This window comes from Pleurodeles waltl, chromosome 5, assembly GCF_031143425.1.
Source record: "Pleurodeles waltl isolate 20211129_DDA chromosome 5, aPleWal1.hap1.20221129, whole genome shotgun sequence".
Taxonomy (NCBI): domain Eukaryota; kingdom Metazoa; phylum Chordata; class Amphibia; order Caudata; family Salamandridae; genus Pleurodeles; species Pleurodeles waltl.
This window is the reverse complement of record NC_090444.1, coordinates 1,149,913,800-1,149,941,063: the sequence shown is the minus strand read 5'-3', so window position 1 is coordinate 1,149,941,063 and position 27,264 is coordinate 1,149,913,800. Positions and strand designations below refer to the sequence as shown.

General features: G+C 44.2%; 1 protein-coding gene across 9 annotated transcripts in view; it reads left to right on the top strand.

Annotated features, from left to right (window-relative positions):
- The window catches only part of FAM184A (family with sequence similarity 184 member A), a 670,286-nt gene that overhangs the window by 424,278 nt on the left and 218,744 nt on the right, over positions 1–27,264 (top strand). For all 9 annotated transcript variants that reach the window (XM_069235390.1, XM_069235388.1, XM_069235387.1 and 6 more), the window contains 2 exons: positions 4,468–4,590; positions 22,916–23,077. In XM_069235390.1, the coding sequence (XP_069091491.1) occupies positions 4,468–4,590; positions 22,916–23,077 (285 nt within the window). The remainder of the gene's footprint in view (positions 1–4,467; positions 4,591–22,915; positions 23,078–27,264) is intronic.

The following is a 27,264-nucleotide window of genomic DNA, read 5'->3' as shown; positions in this document are numbered from 1 at the left end:
AAGGCAGAGCTGAGGGCCACAGGGGGGCCCCTGCACTGCCCAGGACCATGTCATGGGCAGTGCAGGGCCCCCCCGCCCAGCACCCTCGGAACACGCACTGTCTGCTAGAAGACAGTGCGCATTCTGAGGGTGCTGCGGGCACCCTGTGTGCCTTGGCATTGGCCTCGGTTTCCTGAGGAGCCGAGGCCAATGTTGCCACACTTTCCACCGAGCTGACCAGCCGAAACCTCCATATGAGGAGGTTTCCACCAGTCAGCCCGGTGGAAACATTGTAATAGGGCCGGGGGAAGACCTCCAGATCCGCAGCGGTCTCCTCCCATGGGTCTGGCGGGCTAACGGTTGGCCCACCAAACTCATAATGAGGCCCTTAGTGCTGTTTCATTCAATTTCCTTCTAGGCTGAGAGTGCTGTTTTCGCTCTGATCTATCTAATTTTATCTTAGCATCTTTTAGCTCATGAGTGAACCATGGGGGTGATTTATGAGATATAGAGAAAGAAGCACTTCTTAACAGTTCCTGCTGATTAATAAATCATGAAGCCATTATTAAAGAGAGTACAATGTTCCTCAGTTTTATTATTAAGAACAAAATAAGAGTCAGTATGTTCATGAATTACTTTATCTAGTTGTAATTTACTCCATTGTTTTCAAATTTACGTTTTTTTTTTGTGTGAAACATATAAAGGCCCAGGGATGTTAGGTAACAATTTATGTAGAAATGTTCAGACCAAGAACACTGTTCAATGGACATGCCATAAATAGCAGTGTCAAAAGACCATAATTGATCTAATATATGTCTTTTAATATGTGTGGGAGACCGTGGGACCTGTTCACAAACTGCATTTTGTACGTTTTGTAGTACAAACTATATTTTGTACGTTTTATAGTGCAAACAAAATACTCCTGTTTAAAAACCTACGTGCAGAGTTTTGGCCTCTGCCTCTCCTACCTTTTTCTGTTTGGAGATCTACGACCCATCTGCTGAGTCTCCTCACATGTAAGTATACATTTTAGTAGTAAGTGTGGGCGGGACAGGTGGAGTGGCTGGAAGTGGGTAATACTTACTACTAGAGGAGAAGGGTTATGGGAGTAGTATTTATAAACTGCGCATCTAAATTTACTACAGCCAAAAAGGGACCCAAAACTACAGTAAATTATTTGAGCTCAGAGCTGAAGTAAGAGCAGCACCACATATGCCCAACCAGCAGTACTGCAACACCCTCCCGTAGAAAATGTTGGAAATAATGTTACAATAAATTTAGTTATTTCAAATAGTTCAAGTATAAAAAATAAATAAATGTAGTTTAATGTTAACAAATACAAATAGTGCATGTTTTTTATTTAATTATAAACTATTTCAAACTAATTATTTTTACATTTAAAAATTAATGTAACAATATATTTTATTAAACATCACTAAATTAATTGTTATTAATTATATATACATATATGTATATATATATATATATATCATAATTTTGAATGCTTTCTATTTTAAGTAGAATTTATTTTTTAATTTAAACTTGAGAAAAAAAATGGAATATATTTTCATTAAATATTTATTTCAAAATGTACTCAATAGCTCTGTAGCATTTGTCACATTAGTATTTAACATAAAAATAGTTTTACAAACGTTTTCCAAGTTTATTAAACCTCTTTAATTTTCCCTTTACTTTACCACAAATAGACTCTACTGTTGGGGCAGCAATTCCCATATGGGAAGTTGTAGGCAAAAGTTCTCTATACCTTACCTTAGCATGTCTCATCCAAGGCCTGAAGAAACATGATCACACCAACCACATCCTGGTGGAACTCCATAACTCCCCTTGCCAACACACACTATATACAAGACTAGTTGCATCTTTTACAAAGTCATCATGACCAGCACCTACTTATCTTCAAGACAAGCTCACTGTTTCTGGTGGTTCTCAGCACGTCCACAGCAAGGACACCATCAGACTGCAGACTAAGGGGGTCATTACAACCCTGACGGGTGGCGGAAGTCCGGCGGTAAGACCTCCAACAGGCTGGCGGTCTTACCTTGGTGTATTATGACCATGGCAGTTACCGCCATGGTCATCCGCCGGTTCTCTGTCCCGCCCACCAGGGCGGAGATGACCGCTGGGCTGGAGACCTGAGTCTCCAGCCCGGCGGCCGTCAGTATACCGCCGGCGGTATTTGGACCCGGCTTACCGCAGTGGATTTCCAGCAGTTTCAACCGCCATGAAATCCATGGCGGTAAGCACTATCAGTGCCAGGGAATTCCTTCCCTGGCACTGATAGGGGTCTCCCCCACCCACCACCCCGACTCCCTCCCCTACACCCCCCACCACCCCTGCCACCCCCCAAAGGTGGCAGGGCCCCCCTCCCCACCCCGACCCCCAACATAACATTACTCACACACACCCGACACGCATGCAGGCACCACCAACACACACACGCACACACCTGACATACATGCCTACATCCACACACACAGTCAGACACGCACACCCACATTCAAACATACACGCACACATCCATACAGACATACCCACAGACATACACGCACTCATTCCCATACACACAACACCACCGCAAGCATACACGCACTCACACCCCCCCTACATACACACACGCACACCCCCATGCACGCACACAACACCCAACACCCCCCACCCGCCTCCCCTAACGGACAATCGACTTACCTGGTCCGTCGATCCTCCGGGAGGGGACGGGAGCCATGGGGGCAGCTCCGCCTACACCACACCGCCAACAGAACACCGCCACACCGAATCACAGGACGTGATTCGGTGGGCGGTGTTCTGTTGACGTGGCGGTGGAGGTGGAGCAACCTCCACTTCCCCGACGCCCGTCACTATGGCTGTTGGCGCCTCTCCGTCGGAATAACGACGGAGAGCAGCCAACAGTCATAATACGCCGAGCGGCAAACCGCCTGCACAGGCGGTCTTCCGCACGGCGGTCCCTCGGCGGGCTTGCAAAAAGACCGCTGAGGTCGTAATGACCCCCTAAGTATTGTAAAAAGAAAAACAAGGCAGCAGGCCTTTCCTGTATATGCACCCAGGATCTCAAACAACATCCCCATATCCACCAGGACTCCCCTACCCAACACTGCTCTAGTTTGGGAAGGAGTTAAAAGAACACTTAATCGCAGTGGATTTACTGTTCACAATCAATTACTTCTATCACTCATTGACATTATGCCTGTCTTTGACCTTATCTAGTGCTACATTGCCTTTTGACATATACATTCATATAGAGGAGGGGAAGTATGCTAAAGGGCAAGACATAAGGCAGAGGTGAGTGTGTGTAGCTACACCTTACTAACACTAACTTATGAATAATCCTTTTGATTGCCCAGGATCCAGTGCAGCATTCTGTACATACATGTGGAATAAATACAGAAATCACCACTACTAATGTTTGCCTGTTTATGAATTTTATGAATTAAACTTAAGTTTAGATTTAGAAAACTTGCACTATTAGACAAAAAGAAATGAAAACTATAGTTACGTTGCATGTAAAAGTTAATGTTTTGATTCAAAATTGTTGCATTTTCACACTACAATCCCTTCTTGTACTGGATTCAGATAAGCACATGGTTTGGTATAGGAGTGCAAATTCACATGGATTAGTTACAAATCCTGAAATTACACTCTTAAAAGGATTTACTCAGACACAGGGTTAAACCACTGTAATGCAATATTTGGTGTGAGCAAGTCTGTTCAGAGGGGCAAGGAGTGGGCATGCCAATGTATTTACCCTTGCAAAGTAGGTGAACATCTACAAACTTAACAGTTTGTGGGTATTCCCATTCATATGCATGACCCGGAGTCAACCGCCATGGGAAGGGTGTGAGGGGTTTCTCCACGTGTCAAAATATTTCTCCTGTGGAGGACATAAAAAATGTTTTAAAACACAGTTGCATTTGTGAAGTGTTTACATATGCAGGAATATACACCTGCTATGTATTTTCTTGTGAAGATGACTTTGCTTAGGAGGAGCTTTCAATAAAAAAAATAATTCCAGTATTTTTCTGGAAAATTGTGACTATTGCAGCTTCCCAGAAGTACACCTGGAATCCTCTGTGAATTGCAACGAAAAGTCAGAAATGTACTCTAAAAGTGAGAGCCAACCTATGGGGTCTTTAAAGACTCATACTTCATTGTCATTTCAGGCCTTTGAAACCATAAAAAGTAATGAAAATAAAGTATGCAAGTACCAAGATTTAACCAAAAATGTGGAACATGCTCAGTTTGTAATTGCCTAGTCCAGTGCCTAAAAATCTGTATCAAAGTTATTTTTGGGATAAATTCTCTGTCCATCCAATCAAGTTATAGTGTTTTCTCAAATTGTTGCCTAACTCTTAATTAGCAGACTCTTCCAAGCTAATAGTACAAAGCACTTTGTATGTTTTTCTCTCACCTTCATATGTGCTTACTATAAGTATATTTCATCTTTTCCTTCAGGAAATACAACAACATTTTGAAAAGGAGAAGTTACTTTTGGAGGAGGAGAAGAAACAACTTCAACAGCAGCTGGAAACCCTAAGAGAAGAACTGACAACCAAAATTAATTCAGCCAATCAGGAGGCAAGTATCCACATCCCTATAATCTAACTGTCAGATGCATTAGAGCAAATCTAATCAATAATGATTATTTAAACTATTCCCAATGACCCTGAAAGTTACAAAATGGATCAGTGATTCTGCCACTGGCGGTCCAAAGTCCCCTTTAGCTGTACTTTGCAAATTTGATATCACAAGACTTTTGAACCAAATTTCAACACAAGAAGAGATGGATTATGACTATATACAGATTAGGTCAAAGGAAAATAAATTAATCAACCTAGAAATGTGTAAGGGTAATATATTGACACTGGCTGATGTAGATTAGTCAGAGGTGGCACAATCTGACAAGGCATTAATTGGTGAAATTTAGCATTGCATTTTGAGACTTAAAAAGTATCAGAAATGAATGTCATGTTGAGGTTAACAACTAATCCGACTCCAATATTGAATCTTTTGTAGATTCACATGCTTGAATCTTCCCTGTCATTGAGGTCAGAGTTCCATACTAATTATGATAAGTAGTACAGAGCAAAGCATTATACAGTAAAGCTTAAACAAGTGACAGTGTTAACCAATTCACATTGTTTTAAAAAGTACCGAACTACAGCCAATTAGAGAGCAGCTGCGGAATCATCTTTCCCATCCAGGGTCACCATATCTCAGATTTCTAACCGCATGTCATGTGTAGGGAGTCTTTAATCTCTGGTCAGGTATAGTTAGATTGCTGTTTATTCTGCTCTTTTTGACCTTTGATTGAACTTCAACTCCATCTGGCAGATCTTAACATCCTGCCTATGGTTGTCTGCCAAAATTCACCATGTCAGAAGGATCTAAAAAAGGATTATTTCAGCCATGTAGATCCTCTGACATGCTCCATAAGCACAAGGAATGCAAATATTGCAAGACTTTCTCTATCAAAGCCCCAAAGAATAGGGAGGCAGGTTTCCTTTGTCGTCTTCAAAAGAAGAAATCTAATGAAACTCCAGTCTCTGAAGATAAGGGAGAAGGAACCTCAACTCCACTCGAAAAGAGCCTTTAGAGGGATAGATCAGAAAACTAGTTTCAGATGACCCTGCCAAGAAGGTATCCAAAGGAAAAGAGAAAAGGAGTAGATAAGAAAGTCTGACATATCCCAGGACGGGCATTCTATACCTCCCTGGTCTTTAAAAAAATAATAAACACAAGCCCCCTTTAAAGATCTTTCACCCCCTCAAAGGTGGAGAAACCCTCTGCAGAACCTCCATACCAAAGAAACATGCCTCAACGATGAGACTGTTAACAATACTGTAGACAACTGTAGCAACAACGTCCACGTTGATGGCGTCTAACATCACAGCAACTACAGTATCCACGTTGTCAAGGTTAATTTCGTCTACGCCAACTTCGTTGTCGAGTTGGTGGATGACTACTTTATCAACAAGACCATCGACTACTGCTCTGTCGCTGATAATACCAACAACAAGCACTCCTTTACCTTTGACAACCGCAGCTGAACCAGACACGTACTTCTTACACATGACTTTGATGATGACATCGATGGCAGCACCGGTGAAGGGCCTGTGGATGAAAATAACTGACAGTACATTACGGCCTGATCAGACGTCACCAAGCAAGGTCTTCTCTTTACTCCCGTCCGTCTCTTTGAAATGGGAGGTATGGATGAAGATGATGATGATCCAATTGGTGCTGCAACTAGCCCTTCTCAACTAGACATCAGGACACTGATGACAATGAAGATCATGAGAAGACAGTTTATTTGCAAGGGGAGTTCTCCTTTAAATAAAGGAATACGACTAGAGCAAGTTCTTATGAGGACTTTCAAGAGGAGTATTCCTAGGATGATACCTTTGAAGAGTAGTCCTTTTAGGAGCCTGTGATGCAGTTTCCTATTGCTCTGGTAGCCTCTTTCTAGCCTTGTTACCCCCACTTTTGGCCTGTTTGTGAGTGTATGTCAGGGTGTTTTCACTGTCTCACTGGGATCCTGATAGCCAGGGCCCAGTGCTCATAGTGAAAACCCTATGTTTTCAGTATGTTTGTTATGTGTCACTGGGACCCTGCTAGTCAGGACCCCAGTGCTCATAAGTTTGTGTCCTATATGTATGTGTTCCCTGTGTGATGCCTAACTGTCTCACTGAGGCTCTGCTAACCAGAACCTCAGAGGTTATGCTCTCTCTTTACAAATTGTCACTAACAGGCTAGTGACCAATTTAACCAATTCATATTGGTATACTGGAACACCCTTATATTTCCCTAGTATATGGTACTGAGGTACCCAGGGTATTGGGGTTCCAGGAGATCCCTATGGGCTGCAGCATTTCTTTTGCCACCCATAGGGAGCTCTGACAATTCTTACACAGGCTTGCCACTGCAGCCTGAGTGAAATAACGTCCACGTTATTTCACAGCCATTTACCACTGCACTTAAGTAACTTATAAGTCACCTATATGTCTAACCTTTACCTGGTAAAGGTTGGGTGCTAAGTTACTTAGTGTGTGGCTACCCTGGCACTAGCCAAGGTGCCCCCACATTGTTCAGGGCAAATTCCCTGGACTTTGTGAGTGCGGGGACACCATTACACGCGTGCACTATACATATGTCACGACATATGTATAGCGTCACAATGGTAACTCCGAACATGGCCATGTAACATGTCTAAGATCATGGAATTGTCACCCCAATGCCATTCTGGCATTGGGGAGACAATTCCATGATCCCCGAGTCTCTAGCACAGACCCGGGTACTGCCAAACTACCTTTCCCGGGGTTTCACTGCAGCTGCTGCTGCTTCCAACCCCTCAGACAGGTTTCTGCCCTCCTGGGGTCCAGCCAGGCTTGGCCCAGGAAGGCAGAACAAAGGACTTCCTCAGAGAGAGGGTGTTACACCCTCTCCCTTTGCAAAAAGGTGTCAGGGCTGAGGAGGAGTAGCCTCCCCCAGCCTCTGGAAATGCTTTCATGGGCACAGATGGTGCCCATTTCTGCATAAGCCAGTCTACACCGGTTCAGGGATCCCCCAGCCCTGCTCTGGCGCGAAACTGGACAAAGGAAAGGGGAGTGACCACTCCCCTGACCTGCACCTCCCCTGGGAGGTGCCCAGAGCTCCTCCAGTGTGCTCCAGACCTCTGCCATCTTGGAAACAGAGGTGCTGCTGACACACTGGACTGCTCTGAGTGGCCAGTGCCAGCAGGTGACGTCAGCGACTCCTTCTGATAGGCTCCTCCAGGTGTTGCTAGCCTATCCTCTCTCCTAAGTAGCCAAGCCTCCTTTTCTGGCTATGTAGGGTCTCTGCTTTGGGGAATTCTTTAGATAACGAATGCAAGAGCTCATCAGAGTTCCTCTGCATCTCTCTCTTCACCTTCTGCCAAGGTATCGACCGCTGACTGCTCTGGAAGCCTGCAAAACAGCAACAAAGTAGCAAAGACGACTACTGCAACCTTGTAACGCTGATCCGGCCGCCTTCTCGACTGTTTTCCTGGTGGTGCATGCTGTGGGGGTAGTCTGCCTCCTCTCTGCACTAGAAGCTCCGAAGAAATCTCCCGTGGGTCAACGGAATCTTCCCCCTGCAACCGCAGGCACCAAAGAACTGCATCACTGGTCCTCTGGGTCTCCTCTCAGCACGACGAGCGAGGTCCCTTGAACTCAGCAACTCTGTCCAAGTGACTCCCACAGTCCAGTGACTCTTAGTCCAAGTGTGGTGGAGGTAAGTCCTTGCCTCCCCACGCTAGACTGCATTGCTGGGTACCGCGTGATTTGCAGCTGCTCCGGCTCCTGTGCACTCTTCCAGGATTTCCTTTGTGCACAGCCAAGCCTGGGTCCCTGACACTCTAACCTGCAGTGCACGACCTCCTGAGTTGTCCACCGGCGTCGTGGGACCTTCCTTTGTGACTTCGGGTGAGCTCCGGTTCACTCCACTTCGTAGTGCCTGTTCCGGCCCTTCTGCAGGTGCTGCTTGCTTCTGAGTGGGCTCTTTGTCTTGCTGGACGCCCCCTCTGTCTCCTCACGCAATTGGCGACATCCTGGTCCCTCCTGGGCCACAGCAGCATCCAAAAACCCTAACCGCGACCCTTGCAGCTAGCAAGGCTTGTTTGCGGTCTTTCTGCACGGAAACAACTCTGCAAGCTTCTTCACGACGTGGGACATCCATCCTCCAAAGGGGAAGTTTCTAGCCCTTGTCGTTCTTGCAAAATCCACAGCTTCTACCATCCGGTGGCAGCTGCTTTGCACCCACAGCTGGCATTTCCTTGGCATCTGCCCACTCCCGACTTGATCGTGACTTTTGGACTTGGCCCCCCTTTCCACAGGTACTCTCGTCAGGAAATCCATCGTTGTTGCATTGCTGGTGTTGGTCTTTCTTGCAGAATTCCCCTATCACGACTTCTGTGCTCTCTGGGGAACTTAGGTGCACTTTGCACCCACTTTTCAGGGTCTTGGGGTGGGCTATTTTTCTAACCCTCACTGTTTTCTTACAGTCCCAGCGACCCGACCCTCTACAAGGTCACATAGGTTTGGGGTCCATTTGTGGTTCGCATTCCACTTCTAGAGTATATGGTTTGTGTTGCCCCTATCCCTATGTGCCCTCATTGCAATCTATTGTGACTGTACATTGCTTGCATTGCTTTCTGTTGCTATTACTGCATATTTTTGGTATTGTGTACATATATCTTTTGTATATTTGCTATCCTCATACTGAGGGTACTCACTGAGATACTTTTGGCATATTGTCATAAAAATAAAGTAACTTTATTTTTAGTATATCTGTGTATTGTGTTTTCTTATGATATTGTGCATATGACACCAGTGGTATAGTAGGAGCTTTACACGCCTCCTAGTTCAGCCTAAGCTGCTCTGCTAAGCTACCTTTTCTATCAGCCTAAGCTGCTAGACACCCCTCTACACTAATAAGGGATACCTGGACCTGGTGCAAGGTGTAAGTACCCCTTGGTACCCACTACAAGCCCTCCTACATTGGTTGTGCAGCGGTGGGATAAGTACTTGCAACTACTTACCACTTTGTCATTTTGTACTTTTCATAAGAGAAAAATATACAAAACAAGTTCAGTGTATGTACACCTAACCAAAAAGTTTTGCTTTTCTTCTCTTACTCTTTTGCTAAGTGCTGAAAAGTACCTCTAAAACTTTCAAAAAGTTCTTAAAAAGTTTTTTTTTTTAAATTCTGTTCCTTAAAAAGTTCAGAAAACTTTTTCTTTCTTTTTCTGTCCCTTAAACCTTTTCTATAATGTCTGGTACAGGTCAAACTGTTGATCTGACCAACGTTGCTTATGACCACCTTAGCTGGAAAGGAGCAAGGAGTCTCTGCATTGAAAGAGGTTTAGGGGTAGGGAAGAATCCCTCAAGAGAACTGTTAGTTAATATGCTCATTGAATAAGATAAGACCTTAGTTGGCACCTCTTGTGAGAGATTAGCTGATGGTTCCCACTCTGATTCTGGGGCACCCCCAGTAAAAGGGTTAGAAGGGGACCTTCCCAACCTGCCCCTTAGCAGGCCACCTAGCAGGGTTGGTACTGATGTGAGTTCTCATCATAGTATAGAGATTGCTCCTTTAGGCCAGGTTGTTAGAGTGCCATCTGTTAGGGACAGGTCTCCCTCTGTTCATTCTCACCATTCTTCTGTGTCAAGGCATGCCCAACCCACCCTCCCTGAAGACAGAATGTTAGAAAGGGAACTCAATAGATTGAGAGTGGAAGAATCCAGACTGAAGCTCAAGAAGCAACAGCTGGATTTAGATAGACAAGCATTTGATTTAAAAAAAGAAAGACAGAGGTTGGGGTTTGGACCCCATGGTGGCAGCAGCAGTATTACAGATAGTAATCCTGTAAAAGAGCATGATTCCAGGACTCTGCACAAGATAGTTCCCCCTTACAAGGAGGGGGATGACATTAACAAGTGGTTTGCTGCACTTGAGAGGGCCTGTAATGTACAGGGGGTCCCTCAAAGGCAGTGGGCTGCTATCCTATGGCTATCTTTCAGTGGAAAGGGTAGGGATAGGCTCCTTACTGTTAAGGAAAGTGATGCCAATGATTTTACAGTTCTTAAGAATGCACTCCTAGATGGTTATGGCTTAACCACTGAACAGTACAGGATCAAGTTCAGAGAAACCAAAAAGGATTCTTCACAAGACTGGGTAGACTTTGTTGACCATTCAGTGAAGGCCTTGGAGGGGTGGTTACATGGCAGTAAAATTTCTGACTATGAAAGCCTGTATAACTTAATTCTGAGAGAGCATATTCTTAATAATTGTGTGTCTGATTTGTTGCACCAGTATCTATTGGACTCAGATCTGACCTCTCCCCAAGAATTGGGAAAGAAGGCAGACAAATGGGTCAGAACAAAAGTGAACAGAAATGTTCATACAGGTGGTGACAAGGATGGCAAGAAGAAAGATGGTGAGAAATCTCAGGATAAGCATGGGGATAAGGGTAAAACCAAAGATCCTTCTTCAAATCCTAAACACTCTTCAGGGGGTGGGGATAAAAATTCTTCCTCTTCTTCACAACCTGCACACATTAAAAAGCCTTGGTGCTTTGTGTGTAAAAACAGAGGCCATAGGCCAGGGGATAAGTCCTGTCCAGGTAAACCCCCTGAGCCTACCACCACTAATACATCAAGCTCTAGTGCCCCTAGCAGTAGTGGTACTAGTGGTGGGACTGCTGGCAACAGTCAAGCAAAGGGTGTAGTTGGGTTCACTTATGTGTCCATCATAGAAACTGGGGTAGTCAGTCCCAAGACAGTTTCTGTCACACCTAATGGCATTGGCCTTGCCACACTGGCTGCTTGTCCCCTTACAATGGATAAGTACAGGCAGACGGTTTCAATAAATGGTGTTGAGGCCCAGGCCTACAGGGACACAGGTGCCAGTATCACTTTGGTGACTGAAAACCTTGTGGCTCCTGAACAACACATCATTGGACAACAGTATAAGATTATTGATGTCCATAACTCCACTAACTTTCTTCCCTTAGCTGTAGTTCAGCTTAGTTGGGGTGGAGTTACTGGCCCTAAGCAGGTGGTAGTGTCACCTAGCTTACCTGTAGATTGTCTCTTAGGTAATGACCTAGAGGCCTCAGGTTGGGCTGATGTAGAGTTTTATACCCATGCAGCCATGCTGGGTATCCCTGAGGAATTGTTCCCTCTCATTTCTACTGAAATGAAATAGCAAAGGAGAGAAGGCCTGAAAACTCAGGATCCCTCTCCAACAACAGGTAAAAAGGGTATCACAGTATCCCCTAACCACCCTGCCATTCAGGATACCATTCCTGTGGTGGGAGAAACCTCTCCTGGGGTGGCACCTGTCCAAGGGAATCATCAGCTGGCATAGCTGTACTCCCTAAGGTGGAAGTACCTCTCTGTGGGATAACTAACATTGGTGAGAAAAAGAGCACCATTTTAGTTAACATGGAGAATCCCTCCAACTCTCCCAGAGAAACTTTAGTGCAGAAACCCTGCACTGCCTCACAACACTTAGGACAGCATCCCTGCCCTAGTGTGGAGCTCATAGGACAGAATCCCTGCCCTGCTCCAACTAAAGAGAAACAGCATCCCTGTTCTCTTTTCCAGCCATATGGACAAAGTTTTTGCCCAGCTATGGCTTTACTGAGACAGCATCCCTGTCTGGCATTTTCATCACTACAAATAGGTTCAGTGGACAATTCCCACTGCTCTAAACTGAAAATTACTGATAGAAACTCTGAAAATATATCTTCACATTGTTGCTTAGCTAAAAAACTTCAAACAGGGTGGTTTACATCCCCACAGGGAAGTAACCATATAGTGGATGATAAAGGGAGTAACCAGTCTATTGCAGAGCTACTCTCTACTTATCACCACTTAGACAATAAAGTCTCAACTGGCCAAGGTTAGCCTTATTGTCCTTTGTTTGGGGGGGGGGGGTGTTGTGTGAGAAAGCAGCCTCTTTCTAGCCTTGTTACCCCCACTTTTAGCCTGTTTGTGAGTGTATGTCAGGGTGTTTTCACTGTCTCACTGGGATCCTGCTAGCCAGGGCCCAGTGCTCATAGTGAAAACCCTATGTTTTCAGTATGTTTGTTATGTGTCACTGGGACCCTGCTAGTCAGGACCCCAGTGCTCATAAGTTTGTGTCCTATATGTATGTGTTCCCTGTGTGATGCCTAACTGTCTCACTGAGGCTCTGCTAACCAGAACCTCAGTGGTTATGCTCTCTCTTTACAAATTGTCACTAACAGGCTAGTGACCAATTTCACCAATTCATATTGGCATACTGGAACACCCTTATAATTCCCTAGTATATGGTACTGAGGTACCCAGGGTATTGGGTTTCCATGCGATCCCTATGGGCCGCAGCATTTCTTTTGCCACCCATAGTGAGCTCTGACAATTCTTACACAGGCTTGCCACTGCAGCTTGAGTGAAATAACGTCCACGTTATTTCACAGCCATTTACCACTGCACTTAAGTAACTTAAAAGTCACCTATATGTCTAACCTTTACCTGGTAAAGGTTGGGTGCTAAGTTACTTAGTGTGTGGGCACCCTGGCACTAGCTAAGGTGCCCCCACATTGTTCAGGGCAAATTCCCCGGACTTCGTGAGTGCGGGGACACCATTACACGCGTGCACTAGACATATGTCACGACATATGTATAGCGTCACAATGGTAACTCCGAACATGGCCATGTAACATGTCTAAGATCATGGAATTGACACCCCAATGCCATTCTGGCATTGGCGAGACAATTCCATGATCCCCCGAGTCTCTAGCACAGACCCGGGTACTGCCAAACTACCTTTCCCGGGGTTTCACTGCAGCTGCTTCTGCTGCCAACCCCTCAGACAGGTTTCTGCCCTCCTGGGGTCCAGCCAGGCTTGGCCCAGGAAGGCAGATAAAGGACTTCCTCAGAGAGAGGGTGTTACACCCTCTCCCTTTGGAAAAAGGTGTCAGGGCTGGGGAGGAGTAGCCTCCCCCAGCCTCTGGAAATGCTTTCATGGGCAAAGATGGTGCCGATTTCTGCATAAGCCAGCTCTGGCGCGAAACTGGACAAAGGAAAGGGGAGTGACCACTCCCCTGACCTGCACCTCCCCTGGGAGGTGCCCAGAACTCCTCCAATGTGCTCCAGACCTCTGCAATCTTGGATCAGAGGTGCTGTTGGCACACTGGACTGCTCTGAGTGGCCAGTGCCAGCAGGTGACGTCAGAGACTCCTTCTGATAGGCTCCTCCAGGTGTTGCTAGCCTATCCTCTCTCCTAAGTAGCCAAGCCTCCTTTTCTGGCTATTTAGGGTCTCTGCTTTGGGGAATTCTTTAGATAACGAATGCAAGAGCTCATCAGAGTTCCTCTGCATCTCTCTCTTCACCTTCTGCCAAGGAATCGCCCGCTGACTGCTCTGGAAGCCTGCAAAACTGCAACAAAGTAGCAAAGATGACTACTGCGACCTAGTAACGCTGATCCGGCTGCCTTCTAGACTGTTTTCCTGGTGGTGCATGCTGTGGGGGTAGTCTGCCTCCTCTCTGCACTAGAAGCGCCGAAGAAATCTCCCGTGGGTCGACGGAATCTTCCCCCTGCAACCACAGGCACCAAAGAACTGCATCACCGGTCCTCTGGGTCTCCTCTCAGCACGACGAGCGAGGTCCCTTGAACGCAGCAACTCTGTCCAAGTGACTCCCACAGTCCAGTGACTCATCAGTCCCAGTTTGGTGGAGGTAAGTCCTTGCCTCCCCACCCTAGACTGCATTGCTGGGTACCGCGTGATTTGCAGCTGCTCCGGCTCCTGTTCACTCTTCCAGGATTTCCTTTGTGCACAGCCAAGCCTGGGTCCCCGACACTCTAACCTGCAGTGCACGACCTCCTGAGTTGTCCACCGGCGTCGTGGGACCTTCCTTTGTGACTTCGGGTGAGCTCCAGTTCACTCCACTTTGTAGTGCCTGTTCCGGCACTTCTGCGGGTGCTGCTTGCTTCTGAGTGGGCTCTTTGTCTTGCTGGATGCCCCCTCTGTCTCCTCACGCAATTGGCGACATCCTGGTCCCTCCTGGGCCACAGCAGCATCCAAAAACCCTAACCGCGACCCTTGCAGCTAGCAAGGCTTGTTTGCGGTCTTTCTGCACGGAAACACCTCTGCAAGCTTCTTCACGACGTGGGACATCCATCCTCCAAAGGGGAAGTTTCTAGCCCTTGTCGTTCTTGCAGAATCCACAGCTTCTACCATTCGGTGGCAGCTTCTTTGCACCCACAGCTGGCATTTCCTGGGCATCTGCCCACTCCCGACTTGATCGTGACTTTTGGACTTGGTCCCCTTGTTCCACAGGTACCCTCGTCAGGAAATCCATTGTTGTTGCATTGCTGGTGATGGTCTTCCTTGCAGAATTCCCCTATCACGACTTCTGTGCTCTCTGGCGAACTTAGGTGCACTTTGCACCCACTTTTCAGGGTCTTGGGGTGGGCTATTTTTCTAACCCTCACTGTTTTCTTACAGTCCCAGCGACCCTCTACAAGGTCACATAGGTTTGGGGTCCATTCGTGGTTCGCATTCCACTTCTAGAGTATATGGTTTGTGTTGGCCCTAGCCCTATGTGCCCTCATTGCAATCTATTGTGACTGTACATTGCTTGCATTGCTTTCTATTGCTATTACAGCATATTTTTGGTATTGTGTACATATATCTTGTGTATATTTGCTATCCTCATACTGAGGGTACTCACTGAGATACTTTTGACATATTGTCATAAAAATAAAGTACCTTTATTTTTAGTATATCTGTGTATTGTGTTTTCTTATGATATTGTGCATATGACACCAGTGGTATAGTAGGAGCTTTACACGCCTCCTAGTTCAGCCTAAGCTGCTCTGCTAAGCTACCTTTTCTATCAGCCTAAGCTGCTAGACACCCCTCTACACTAATAAGGGATACCTGGACCTGGTGCAAGGTGTAAGTACCCCTTGGTACCCACTACAAGCCAGGCCAGCCTCCTACATCTGGTGACTGATCTGCGACAGATGCTAAACAACTACTACATAAGATTTCCAGAGAGAAGAAATACACCTTAACAGATGCATCAAGCAACAGTGCCCCAATCTGGTTTGTCCCTGCATTCTCCTCAATTGTTATCCCAAGAGAGAAGTTCTGCTACTCCGCAGCATGTCCTACCTCATCTGCAGTTGTTAGATTGAATCATCATGCCTGTGATTACAGGTATGAGGGAGATGATGAACCTGAGGAAGGTGAAATAGTGTCTGACCAGGCTACTACTACTGGAAGCAAATGGGATGATTATGTTGCACCATTATCATCTCTTCCAGTGCCTCCAGAAGCTAGTTCACCCTGGCCAATATAGGGGGTTTCCACACTCTTCTAGAAGGAGCTGCTAAATCATTTGACCTACCAGTGCTGGTACAGCAAACAGACTGATTCCTCTATGACATCAAGGAAACAGCTAGCAAGTCAGTTACATGTATTCCTATAATAGATCATATATGGGCCGAGGGTATTAAAGTTATGAAAAATCCTGTAACAATGGTGGCAGTAATACCACACCTGTATAAAAAATAAATATAAAGCATCTGAAAGTTCTCCTACTTATTTAATTGGTCTTCCAGAGCCAGATTCAGTCCTTATGCAAGCAGCACAGAGTACTACTGTGCCACGTTCTGTACCACCTTATAAGGAACGAACGATGTTGGATAACATTGGGCAGCAGTTTTTCAGCCTTGCTGCTATGACTATAAGAGCTTCTAATGCCATAGCTAACCTGGGCAGATATGACCACTAGCTGTGGATGGACATGGGTGCAATCATCGACTCTCTGACAGAAAGAGAAAAGATGCAAAGGCTATACTTCAGGGGAGAGAGACAACTACTTCAGAATTCATTAATAATGCACTGAATGTTGCCTTGACAGGTTTTAGACAAATGGCTGGAGTGGCTGGTTTAAGATGCCAATGCTGGTTAAAGGCAACCTCCTTTAGGCTGGAGATGTAGTAAAAATTGTTGTCCTTGGCCTACGATTGTGAAGCTCTTTTTGGGATGCATGTCGGTGAAGCTCTCCAATTGATCAAGACTGATATGGCTCCACAAGGTCCCTTGGAATGTTGCAACAGCGTAGGTTCTAGCCATTTTATGGAGCTAGAAGCAGAGGTCATTACTCTCTCAGAGTGGACTATCAATCCACCAGATTTCAGCCTTATACCATTCCCAACAAGGGTATCACCAGCCCTTAACACAAAATCGACCTCTGCCAGCTGCGGTTTTCTCCAGACAAGGTCCCAGAAGAAGGTCATCATGTACAGGGCGAAGAAATGGGTCCTGCAGAAGACAGTGACAATATTTTGATACTGATAATCTCTTTACCTGCACCGCCTTTGAGTGGGAGCAAAACTCTTTCTAACATCTTTGAAAATTGAAGATCCGTCTCTTCAGATCGGTGGGTGCTAGACCTTATCCAGCACAGTCACACTCTAGAAGATACCCCAAAACCTCCTAGAAATTCCCCTTGCAGTGGGTCACATCAACATCTTCATCAGTTAAAGGAGGAAATATGATCGCTCATTCACAAGGGAGCAATATAGGAGGTTCCACATACCCATCGAAACATGGGCTTCTACTCCAACTTTTATCTCCTCAAGAAGAAATTTGGGAAGAGGAGACAGGTGTTGGATCTGAGACAAGTCTACAAGTACCTCAAAAAACAATTATTCAGGTTGGTCACACTGCAGAAAATACTGCAGCTGCTCAATCCAGTGGATGTTATGACAACAGTAGATCTTCAGGTTGTGTACTTCCATGTTTCCATTCCTATCAAACACAGAAGGTATCTCAGATTTGAAGTGGCCTGATATCACTACCAAGCCAAAGTCCTGCCTTTCTGTCTGAAATCTGCACCAAGAATCTGTATCAATTGCTTGGCTCCAGTAGCAGCTCACTTATGGTGGAAGGGACACCAGATCTTCCCATATATAGATGATTGGTTAATCAAAACATCCTCGTCCCAGACTGCAGCTCAATTAACAAATGCTTATCTTCAAATCTTCAAGGATTTAGGCCTGAAGCTAAACATGGGAAAATCCTGCCTCAACCCGGACAAACAGATAACATTTCTCAAAGCAGTTCTAGAGACAACAGTGTGCAGAGCCTTTCCTACACAACAAAGGGTTACCAAGATGGTTATGCTAGCTTCAGCTCTTTCAAGAAAAAAGTCAATTTCTGTGAGGCAGTACAGATAGTTCCTGGGAATGATGTTGTCTTCCATTCCACCAATACCCAATTGTCCTCTAGCCATGAGTTCATTGCAGATACAAATCTACGAAATGTGCAAAAAAAACTGGATCCTTCGATGTTGTCATCAATACAACATCAGAAATGAAATCTGCCATGAACTGGTAGATGCAAAAGAACAACATATCCCCGGGACTAACCTTCTTCAACAATCCACCACATTACATTATGACAACAGACGTGCCGCTGGAGGGATAGGGAGGTCATCTGCAGGAGCTCGAAGTGAGTGGCAAATGGCTATTTGAAGAAAAGAAGAGACACATAAACTTCTTAGAGCTAAGAGTGGTAGCTTTGAGGCTACACAGTTTCCTTCTAAGAAAAAAGGGATCTGCAGTTCAGTTCATACAGACAATACAGCCACAATATTTTACTTAAACAAGCAAGGAGGAACAAGATCACTCCTCCTATCCAAAGAAGTCCAGAACATTCAGAATTGGGTCTTTCATAACAAAATTTCCTAAAAGATGGAGCTCATGCCTGGCGCTGACAACCAATGGGCAGATCTGAGCAGATCCTCAAGAGAATGCCATGAATTGGAACTGTCTCAAATGCACCTGTCCTGGATTTTCCGCATATGGGGGAAACCAACATTTGCTTCACCCCTCATTCAAAAATGTTTACTCTCCGCAAGCATATTTCCCCACAAGGGATCTTTGGGGTATGCCTTTGAAGTTGCATGGACAAGGATCTCCGCTTATGCCTGTTCTACCCTGCCTTTGCTTCCGCAAATGCTCAGCAAGATGAAAAAAGAGCTGTGTTAAATCATTCCATTAGCTTCAGTGTGGCTAAGATAGTTCTGGTTCATGGAACTTCTCCTTATGGCAGAACAGCAGCAAATTCCACTCAAACTAGTCCCAGGAAGGTTTTCGATGAGCAATGGCCAAGTAGTAAGCACAACACTGGTATCGCTCAATTTAACTGCTTGGCTCCTGAACACGAGTTTTACCTGTTGAATATCTTGCAGCAGTGCAGACATCGTAGCTAAAGCAAGAGCTGACTCATAGATGTTGTAAGGCAAAATGGACTTGGTTTTGTAATTGGTGTTCTAACAATTGCTACCCTTTTTTCTTCAATCTCTGCTCAAGCACTGCCATATCTCTTGAGCTAAGCTCGCACCAGGCTTTCAAGTAATTCATTCAAAGTTCACCTCGTCACCGTCTCCATATTCAGGAGATCTTAGAATCAAAAATGTTTATGGTCTGAAAGGCTAATCCAAGAATTCTTACAAGGGTTTTTTAGAGCCTACCCTCCAAGTAAAATAACCACTGATTCCTTGGCAGTTAAACACAGTCTTAGTTGAGTTAATGCAAGAGTCTTTTGAACCCATTCACAATGCCGCACTAAAATATATTTCTTGCAAGATTGCTCTCCTTTTGGCTAGCAGGATTAGTGAAATCATGTCTCTTTTAATCCAACGACCATACCTGCAATTAACGGGAGACAAAGTTATTTTAAGAACTAATCCCCACTTCATCTCTAGGGTTCCAACAGACATTCACTTTAAAAACATATTGTTTTAAAGACCTACTTCCAGAATCCGTCCAATGAGGTAGAAATAGCATTTCATACTTTGGACGTTAGAAGGTATCAAAAATTCTACCTTGAAATGTCTAAAGCGGTTAGACAGTCTGGTCAACTTCTGGTTGTCTTTGCTGCTCCTTCGTAAAGGACAAGCCTTTTGCATCATAGCCAGGTGGGTATTATCAGTTATAGCCTTTTGTCATGAGAAACAAAGCTGACTGCTAAAGTATACCTCATTCTACAAGAAGAATGGCAACAGCTACTGCCTTATTTCCCAGAGTTTCATTACCTGACATATGCAAGACCGCCACATGGACAAATAGGCATACTAGACACTGCTGTCTAGATGTCTCTACAAGTCAAGATACAGCCCCTTCCGCACTTATTTCAGTGAGGTGACCTACTTTTGCTATGCTCTATATATGGTAAGTTACACTCTGTATGGTCAGTGTTTCCCACCTCTGCATATTATTCATACTTTATCAAGGTTGTTACTGCTTACTTTTCAGATTCAAGCATAAGAATCTGAAAGATTCAATACTGGAGAAAACCAAGTTACATGCATGTACAGTGTAGTTCTCCAGTATTGATATCTTTCATAGGTTCACATGTGACCCTTCCACCTCCTCTTTTAAGTGGTGACCACATAGGATATCTCTTTGACATAACCTTTACAATAGTGCTTAGAAAACTGAGATATGGTGGCCCTAGGGTGGCAGAATGATTTAGGAACTGTTCTCTGCTTAGCCACAGTTTGTTTATTCCTAGAATCATGTGCATTTAACATTGTGACCAGTTCACGCTTTATTTTATGATGTTTTGCCTTGCACTGCTTATTATAATTACAGTGGGACTCCCACCTCGATGAGAGGGAAGATTCAAGATTGGGAATCTATGAAAGATATCAATACTTCAGAACAACAGTGAATCAATGAATGAAACAAACTTCTAAAGTGCAACAGCCGCTCCAAACAGGAGAGTCCCAGCGCTATGCTGAGATAGGGAGGCAGGGTCCTAATTCCCTAACTAAACCTGAAGGTCTTCAAGTAACATAGGGTCAGAGAACCCTTCTTTAAACAGGTGAGACTTCAAATGAACCTTAAAGACCGAACTCCAAAGATACACCACAAAGATGTTCTGAAAGAGAGTTTCACAGACTAGGAGCCAAAAATAAGAAGGATCTATCCATGGTTCTCGCTTTATGCACCATAGAAATTTATAAAAGGTTTTGGCTCGGAGAGCAAAGGACCCTAGGGGTCCTGTATTTTGTAATTTTGTCCTGGATATAGACTGGGCCCATCTCATGTACTGCCCTAAAAGTGATCATGGGAGTTTTAAACTTTATTCTTTGCTTAACCAGGAACCAGCTTAAAGCTTTCAGGCCTTGCTGAATCGATTCCCGTTTGTGTATGTAATGTTGATAGGTTAGCAGCAGTGCTGAACGGTATCTCATTGCCTAATTGGAACAAGGTAATGTATTACCAGCTGTTTCATTAGGATTATCCTATTAAAGGCTGAAATCCCTCAGGTAAATATTTGAATCTGACAGACGTTTATTCTTAGCATACTGCATACATTGCTCAATGAAAGTGGTCTGATCACCAGGAGGTTGTAGATAAAACTTAGACTGACAGTGGGTACGTTTAGTGAATTTATCTCAAGAAGCAGGCATTGGACTGTGGAGTAAAAATTATTACGTAATCGTTTACAATGCATAGAATTCTTGTGAATCACTTTCTTGTTGCTACCCAGGAATAGAATCATAATGTCAATACTAATTACAGTATTGCAGGTTCCTACCTGTCTTTATAGTGACTTTATGCTCTACAATGATGTAGATTTAACTGCAGTGAGGAATTAACAATTTCGGTAAAACATGTATCATTGGGGTTCAATGCAATCTCAGTAAAATTATTGTGTTGAAAAAGCCTTGAAAGTTGTGTAGTGTGAAGTGATCTATGTTCCAGGATAGTGGGGATTGGCGAGGTGAGATCAGAACAAGAAGGGCGTTATTAGAAGGCAAGTGGTTTGGAGACACCTTCCAGGCCATCAGCAAGGTTCTCTTTTGAGAGGAGAATGTGTCTTCTGTGTAGATGGGGGATCATAAGTGCACCTTAGCACTATATACAGCGTACTCAGTTAGAGTCCAGCATGGGAGTTGTGCAGCTGTCCTAGTGTAAGCAGGTATTTGGATTAGACAAAGTAACAGAAAATTGTCTCATAATATTGACTAGGATATCACCTTTATTATTAAGGTGACCGAAGTTAGCAGATATGTTCCTATTTGAGTTGAGATTTCGCTTGGTTATGATAAACAATTTGAAGGGTGTCCATAAGGAGATGAAAAATTAGGGTCAGGCACATAGAAACATTTGCGCGAGTCCTCCTCAGTGTAATGCCTGTCAAGTTCTCAAGGCTGTGGCTATTATTGTCAATTTCTGACGGCCCTGGAAAATTTCTGGTAGTAAGAGGAAAGCTATGAGGAAGTAGGGAAAAAAAGAGGATGTATAACAGGAAAAGAATAGAGGGGATTACATGAGGAAGTGGACGGTGAAATTATAGGTGATGTGTTCGGGTTGAGGGCAAAGATTTAACAAGGGGTGGGAATAGAAATGGGAGCGATGATAGTAAGAAAGAGGTGGTGAGTTGTGGTTCAGTTAGAGGCGATGAGAGGCAGGTAGCCCTACTTAGCTGTGAGAGGTGTTGTAAATCTCCATCCATCCTCTCATGAGGTGATGGATGTCTCCCTACAGGCACCCTCCAATGAGGAGGTAGAGGAGTGAGGAAATGCAAAGGCTAGATGAAGCAGGGTGGAGGGGAGAGGGTGGATGCAAGAGGGTGGTGAAAATGGGGAGGAAAAGTCAGAGTGTTCCAGAAGCAAAGGAGAGTGTGTTTCATTGTAGAAATGTTTGTTTTTGGTTTGTAAAAACTGTTTGTGCATGTAAGCTCTTTCAGCCCTACTAGTATGTATAGTTTACTAACTCAGAATTGTGGTGTAATAGATTATAGTGTCTTACACTTACCCTCATTGATACCATTAGCTAATGCCTAAATGTAAAAATGGCATGGCTTTTATAGAATAAAAATGGCTCAGCACATTACCTTTAATGTTGCTTGGTGATATATTACTGTCACAAAGTTTCAGTTGTAAAACATTTGAAGTATTTACATAATCTAAAACATTTTTGAATGAAGACCTAAATCTGATTGGTCTTTCTTAAATAATAATCAGTACTGCAAAGTGACTGAATAAATACATGACTCACTGGAGTCTTCATTGATGATTATTTACTGCTCAAGATCATCCATTGACATCATAAAGCTGGGCACATCGAGTGATAATTTCTGGAAGATTTACATAGAAGAAATGTGCTAAATGATACCCACCAAAATCATGTTTTGGTCCAAGGTAACGGAGTTCTGGAGATCATTCAAAGGCTCCATGTTACACTTTGTGGCTGTCAGCCAGTTTCAAAACCAGATTGGTACTGTTCTTCTAACTGATAGAATGAAGTAGCATTTTTCTAATGCAAATAAAACTACAATAACTCTCATCATTGTATCTTCCTAAAGGTGTCCCGTCTAGAAGACTTGCTGAGAAAAAGTGATCAAGAACTTGGCTTTGCTGAAGAGCAGATTAGCTGTCTGAAGGAAACGCAAGAACGACTTCAGCAGGACTTAGATATTTCTAGAACTAAGTTGCGTGAAACCAGTGATTCCTTGCTCAGTATTCAGGTAATCACAAAACAAATTTGCACACTTTAAGAAAGACCATTGTTAGGAATTACCAAAGTATCACTTATAGCAAGAACTCAGACAATCTGTAGTTGTCTTGTTCTTCATATTTGTCGATTGAAACTGTTTACGTTTTGTCACACAATCCTTTTTTCAACCAATGGTGTGTATGTAAGTTCTCTTTGCCTGCAATAGCTTATCTTTGTCCTCTATCAGAGTGGCACACACAATCTTGTATCAGAATAATAGGAAGATAGTAGGGAATGTTCATGATTTTCAAACACTGAGAAGCGTTTAAAGGAAAATGATTTAAGAACACACAACTTCTGCCTTCTGTAATGTCTCCATCTCCTGTGGATGGAGAATTTCATAGGAGGAAATGAGTCCACTCAGTAAATACTGTTACCCCATGTTGAGGTATTTACCAGGTATGTAAATACTTCCTTTTCTAAATCTTCAATGTGGAAATGAGGAATAACGTGCAGATTGTTTTTTTACTTCTCCAAGGTCCTCATATTCTGTTTTATATATGGACCATTTACTCCAATATATTTCAGCAGTTTGATGTGCCAAAATCTGTTGAGGGGAAAACCGTGGAGTGTGATAATTATCACACCACTTCGAGTCCTGCCCCTGAACAAACTTCTGTTTATGCCAGTATCAGAATTTAACCACAGATGATAAACAACGCCTAAGGCCCCAGTAGCGGCTGCTGCCACAAAGGGGTGTGAGGGAGTGTTGGGCAGGGGGTAGCGCGCGGGGTGGTGGAGACCAGTAATATTTTTTTTTAAAACACAAAAAAACGTACCTTCCTCCTCTGTGTTCCACCGCACCCGTCGCCTCCATTCTACTTGTCTTCTTCCTCGCCTCCCCACCCGATCCCAATGCTTCTCTCATGTTACGAACATGAGAGAAGCGCCGGGATTGGCCTGAGAAGGCAGAAATGCCGCTCTAGGAGGGAGTGAGAGACTGCGTGTGGCCGGGTGGAAAATTCTACGTGCGCATGTCAGATTGGCCGACCTCAGACGACTGGCCAAACTGACATGCACACTTAGAAGTACACATGCCACTCCTCTTCCTTGGTAACGTGGGGTGGCTAGCCCGGCCTCACTAAGCAAGTACTAAAAGTATTTTTATTAGCACTTTATTTTTCTGCTTTCAGCAGCATGGCGATGCGCCTCCACCATAGCAGAGGGGCCGCCCCTGTAACGCCCTCAGTACAAGTGCCCCAGTGTTGGATGTGATAATTATTATACCCTGTGAATTCTGACACTGACATGTTCAGAATTTATCAGGTGCATGAATTATCACCTGCGCAGGTTTTGCTTTCCCAGATGCAGCATAGCATGTGTTTTTGGTGGCTTTTGTACTAAAATACATCAGTCCCAGACGTTTACTGCACATTTTCCCATTTTCTCCATATATTCCCCTGAAAAAGTGAAGGAGTGTGGTTTGTGCTGCTAAACCCAAAGTTCTGTTATGTGCGTAGTTATTGCACATACTGAAATTTAATGGGACACTAATCAAGAGGGCCTTAGTGTTTCCTATTAGCTAAGCAACAAATTGCTGCTAGTGGACAGAACTGTGTCACAAACTACTACGTTCCCTTGCCTATTCTGTGATGTCATTTTCATAGTGTGCTATAAAAAATGATAGACTATATTAATCATATGTGTCGTTGGAGCTAAGAGCAGTTGACATAGTTTGCAAGTTGTATCTGAAGGTACGTAAAGAATTGCTTGCTTGGGATTGCAAATTCAGCCTGGAAGTCAGAAAATAATTTCAAAACCCCTGCATTATACAACTGATGTACAAACTGTAGGGGTGTAGCACCCAACTGGCTTTTGCAATGAAACGACGGGAAGGAAGCAGCAAGGTTGTTGTCAGATTGGTTGTTCCCCATGGTGCTTGGGTACGTTAGAAAGCGTCATAACATCAAACTACATATAGCTAAGGTCCTGTAGTACTGGATATATTTAAGTATTTTGGAGGAATTCAAGGGCAGAGAAACAACAGGGATACAATTGCCTGCACAGGAAAACAATCTGAGTGAAAGCTGCAGTGTTTGTTGTGGATTCTATTATGGATATAAACCCCTGATCATCTTTCCAATTATAAAACTGAATGTGGGAAACTGCCAACTATACCTAAGCCAGCAACAGCTGCAAGTAGAAAAGTGCCCATCTAGGCTTCATTGTATCCCATATTTGAGGATATCATTGAGTTAGGTTTTGTGAAGAAAGATGATGGGGGGATAAGTCAATAAAGCCCGGAATTGGCACAACACGCTTTTGGAAGCATAACCATCTTAATAGTGTTTACCTACCCCAACAGCAAGAGTGCAACATGTATGCATCCTTTCAAATCCTGGATACAGGGATCTTATCATGCTTCTATGGAAAACGTTGTATGATCAGTGAAAACTCCGATTGTTCCTGCCACCCTTTCCTGTAATTCACCATCTGAATAGCCAAAGACCCCCAGATACAGGGTCACAGCACCTAGGAATTCTTTCATCTCACAAGTTGAGGATATCCATGTTTTGGAAGTTAGCATGAGTGGAAAATGGACTTCTGTTTCATGGTCCCAGGCCTGTTGCTTACATGGCTGCAGTCAGTCAGCAGTTGTAGAAGAGAAAGCCCATGTTCCCCACTTCTTAAAGTCCAGAGTTTATAAGGCTTCTGGAGCCGCCTTTCGGAGTGGCACCTGGAGCTGTCCTTAGGCTGGGCCTAGTTTGCTTCCCAGTATCGTTGTATAACTCCAATACTTCTGAGGCCTCTAACAAAGATAATACATGTTTCTCATTACAGACCAGTGGTTTGCATGCTTTTGACTAAGGGCAGGCTCTCGTTCTCCTTTGTGTCAAGATTTGGAATGGCTTTGCAAGGTTTACTGAAATCTCCTGGTAGCAGACCTTTGTAAAGTGTTCATTCCTTCTTCGCACCCTTCTACTATAATGTCAGTTGATTCTGCAGCTCCTAGACCTGTTCTCTTAGGTCCAACCTAGTCCTCACGTACAGGCCCTTGTGGCAGGGTTGATTTAGGTTTAAGGTTATGTTGATGAGATCATTACACTTTGTTGGACCAATTTGTCAGACTGGTATAGCTTGGTGCAACTCTGATGAAGTTAGAGCTGGGAGATCTCTTTGAGATTCTAGTGCGGGAAACTGATGTACTTCTTTTGTCATGGGCTCAAATACTAATTTAACTTGAGAGTTCATTCCTGGAGTACCAAATGGTGCATTTCCTTCTGCATACTTGGACTGCCTGCAAGGGTAATGCACGAGGACCCTTTAAGATGCACCATGATTTTGATATCTGGGTTCACTGCGAACTGAAGACACATAGTTGAAGAAAAAGATGAAATTGACTTTACCGGTGTGTGAAGGTTCATATATCCGTATTGGCAAAGTCCCAGGAGAGCCAGCTTAAAATGTTACCCATAACGGTGGTAGGAGCTCTTTGCAGTCCTGTAATATGTATTGCTCTTGTTGCAGAACGACCTAGCTACCTGGGTGTGTGTGAATGACTGTCTAATGATCCCCTCACCCCGCCAAGTGCTAGAGCATGTGCAGGGTTCATGTACATGTAGTATGCGTATGCTGTCAAACGTCCTGAAGTACACCATCTATGTGGTCCTGTTACCAGATGTCGGCCTGTCAATGTCACCGCTCCATGAAGCTGATTAGCATTGTGGCATATTCTCTGACCTCAGATATTCTTGCTTCAGCTTGAATATTATTTTTATTGTCTGCATTTTGTTCTACTCGTGACCTCTTATCGCTAATTCTGGTTTTCAGCTTCCTGTAATTTGTTTAGTAGTACCTCCATTTTACCCTTAGTCACCGTGAAGGATGTGATCAGCCTGTTGTCCTCTTTCTGTTGTGTTGCCGCCATATACTTATTCTATGTGATGCTTGTTCTGGTATAAATGCTTGTTCTCTTTGTTCTCAGTGATGCAGCAAGTGTATCATCACTCTTTTAGGCTTACTTACACATATATAATCCCCTGTATCTGATAGAGACTTCTAGCTGCAGATTCCTTACCTTAGAATTCCCTGGCGTCAGCTTCGAATCTGGAATTTTTCTGCTGAGCAGTACCCTGCGTGCACAGTCAGGTAGCGCCGTTCGGCTCCGCATGGCATCATCAGCATAGTTGGAGCCGTCTGTGACATCACGGTCTTCTA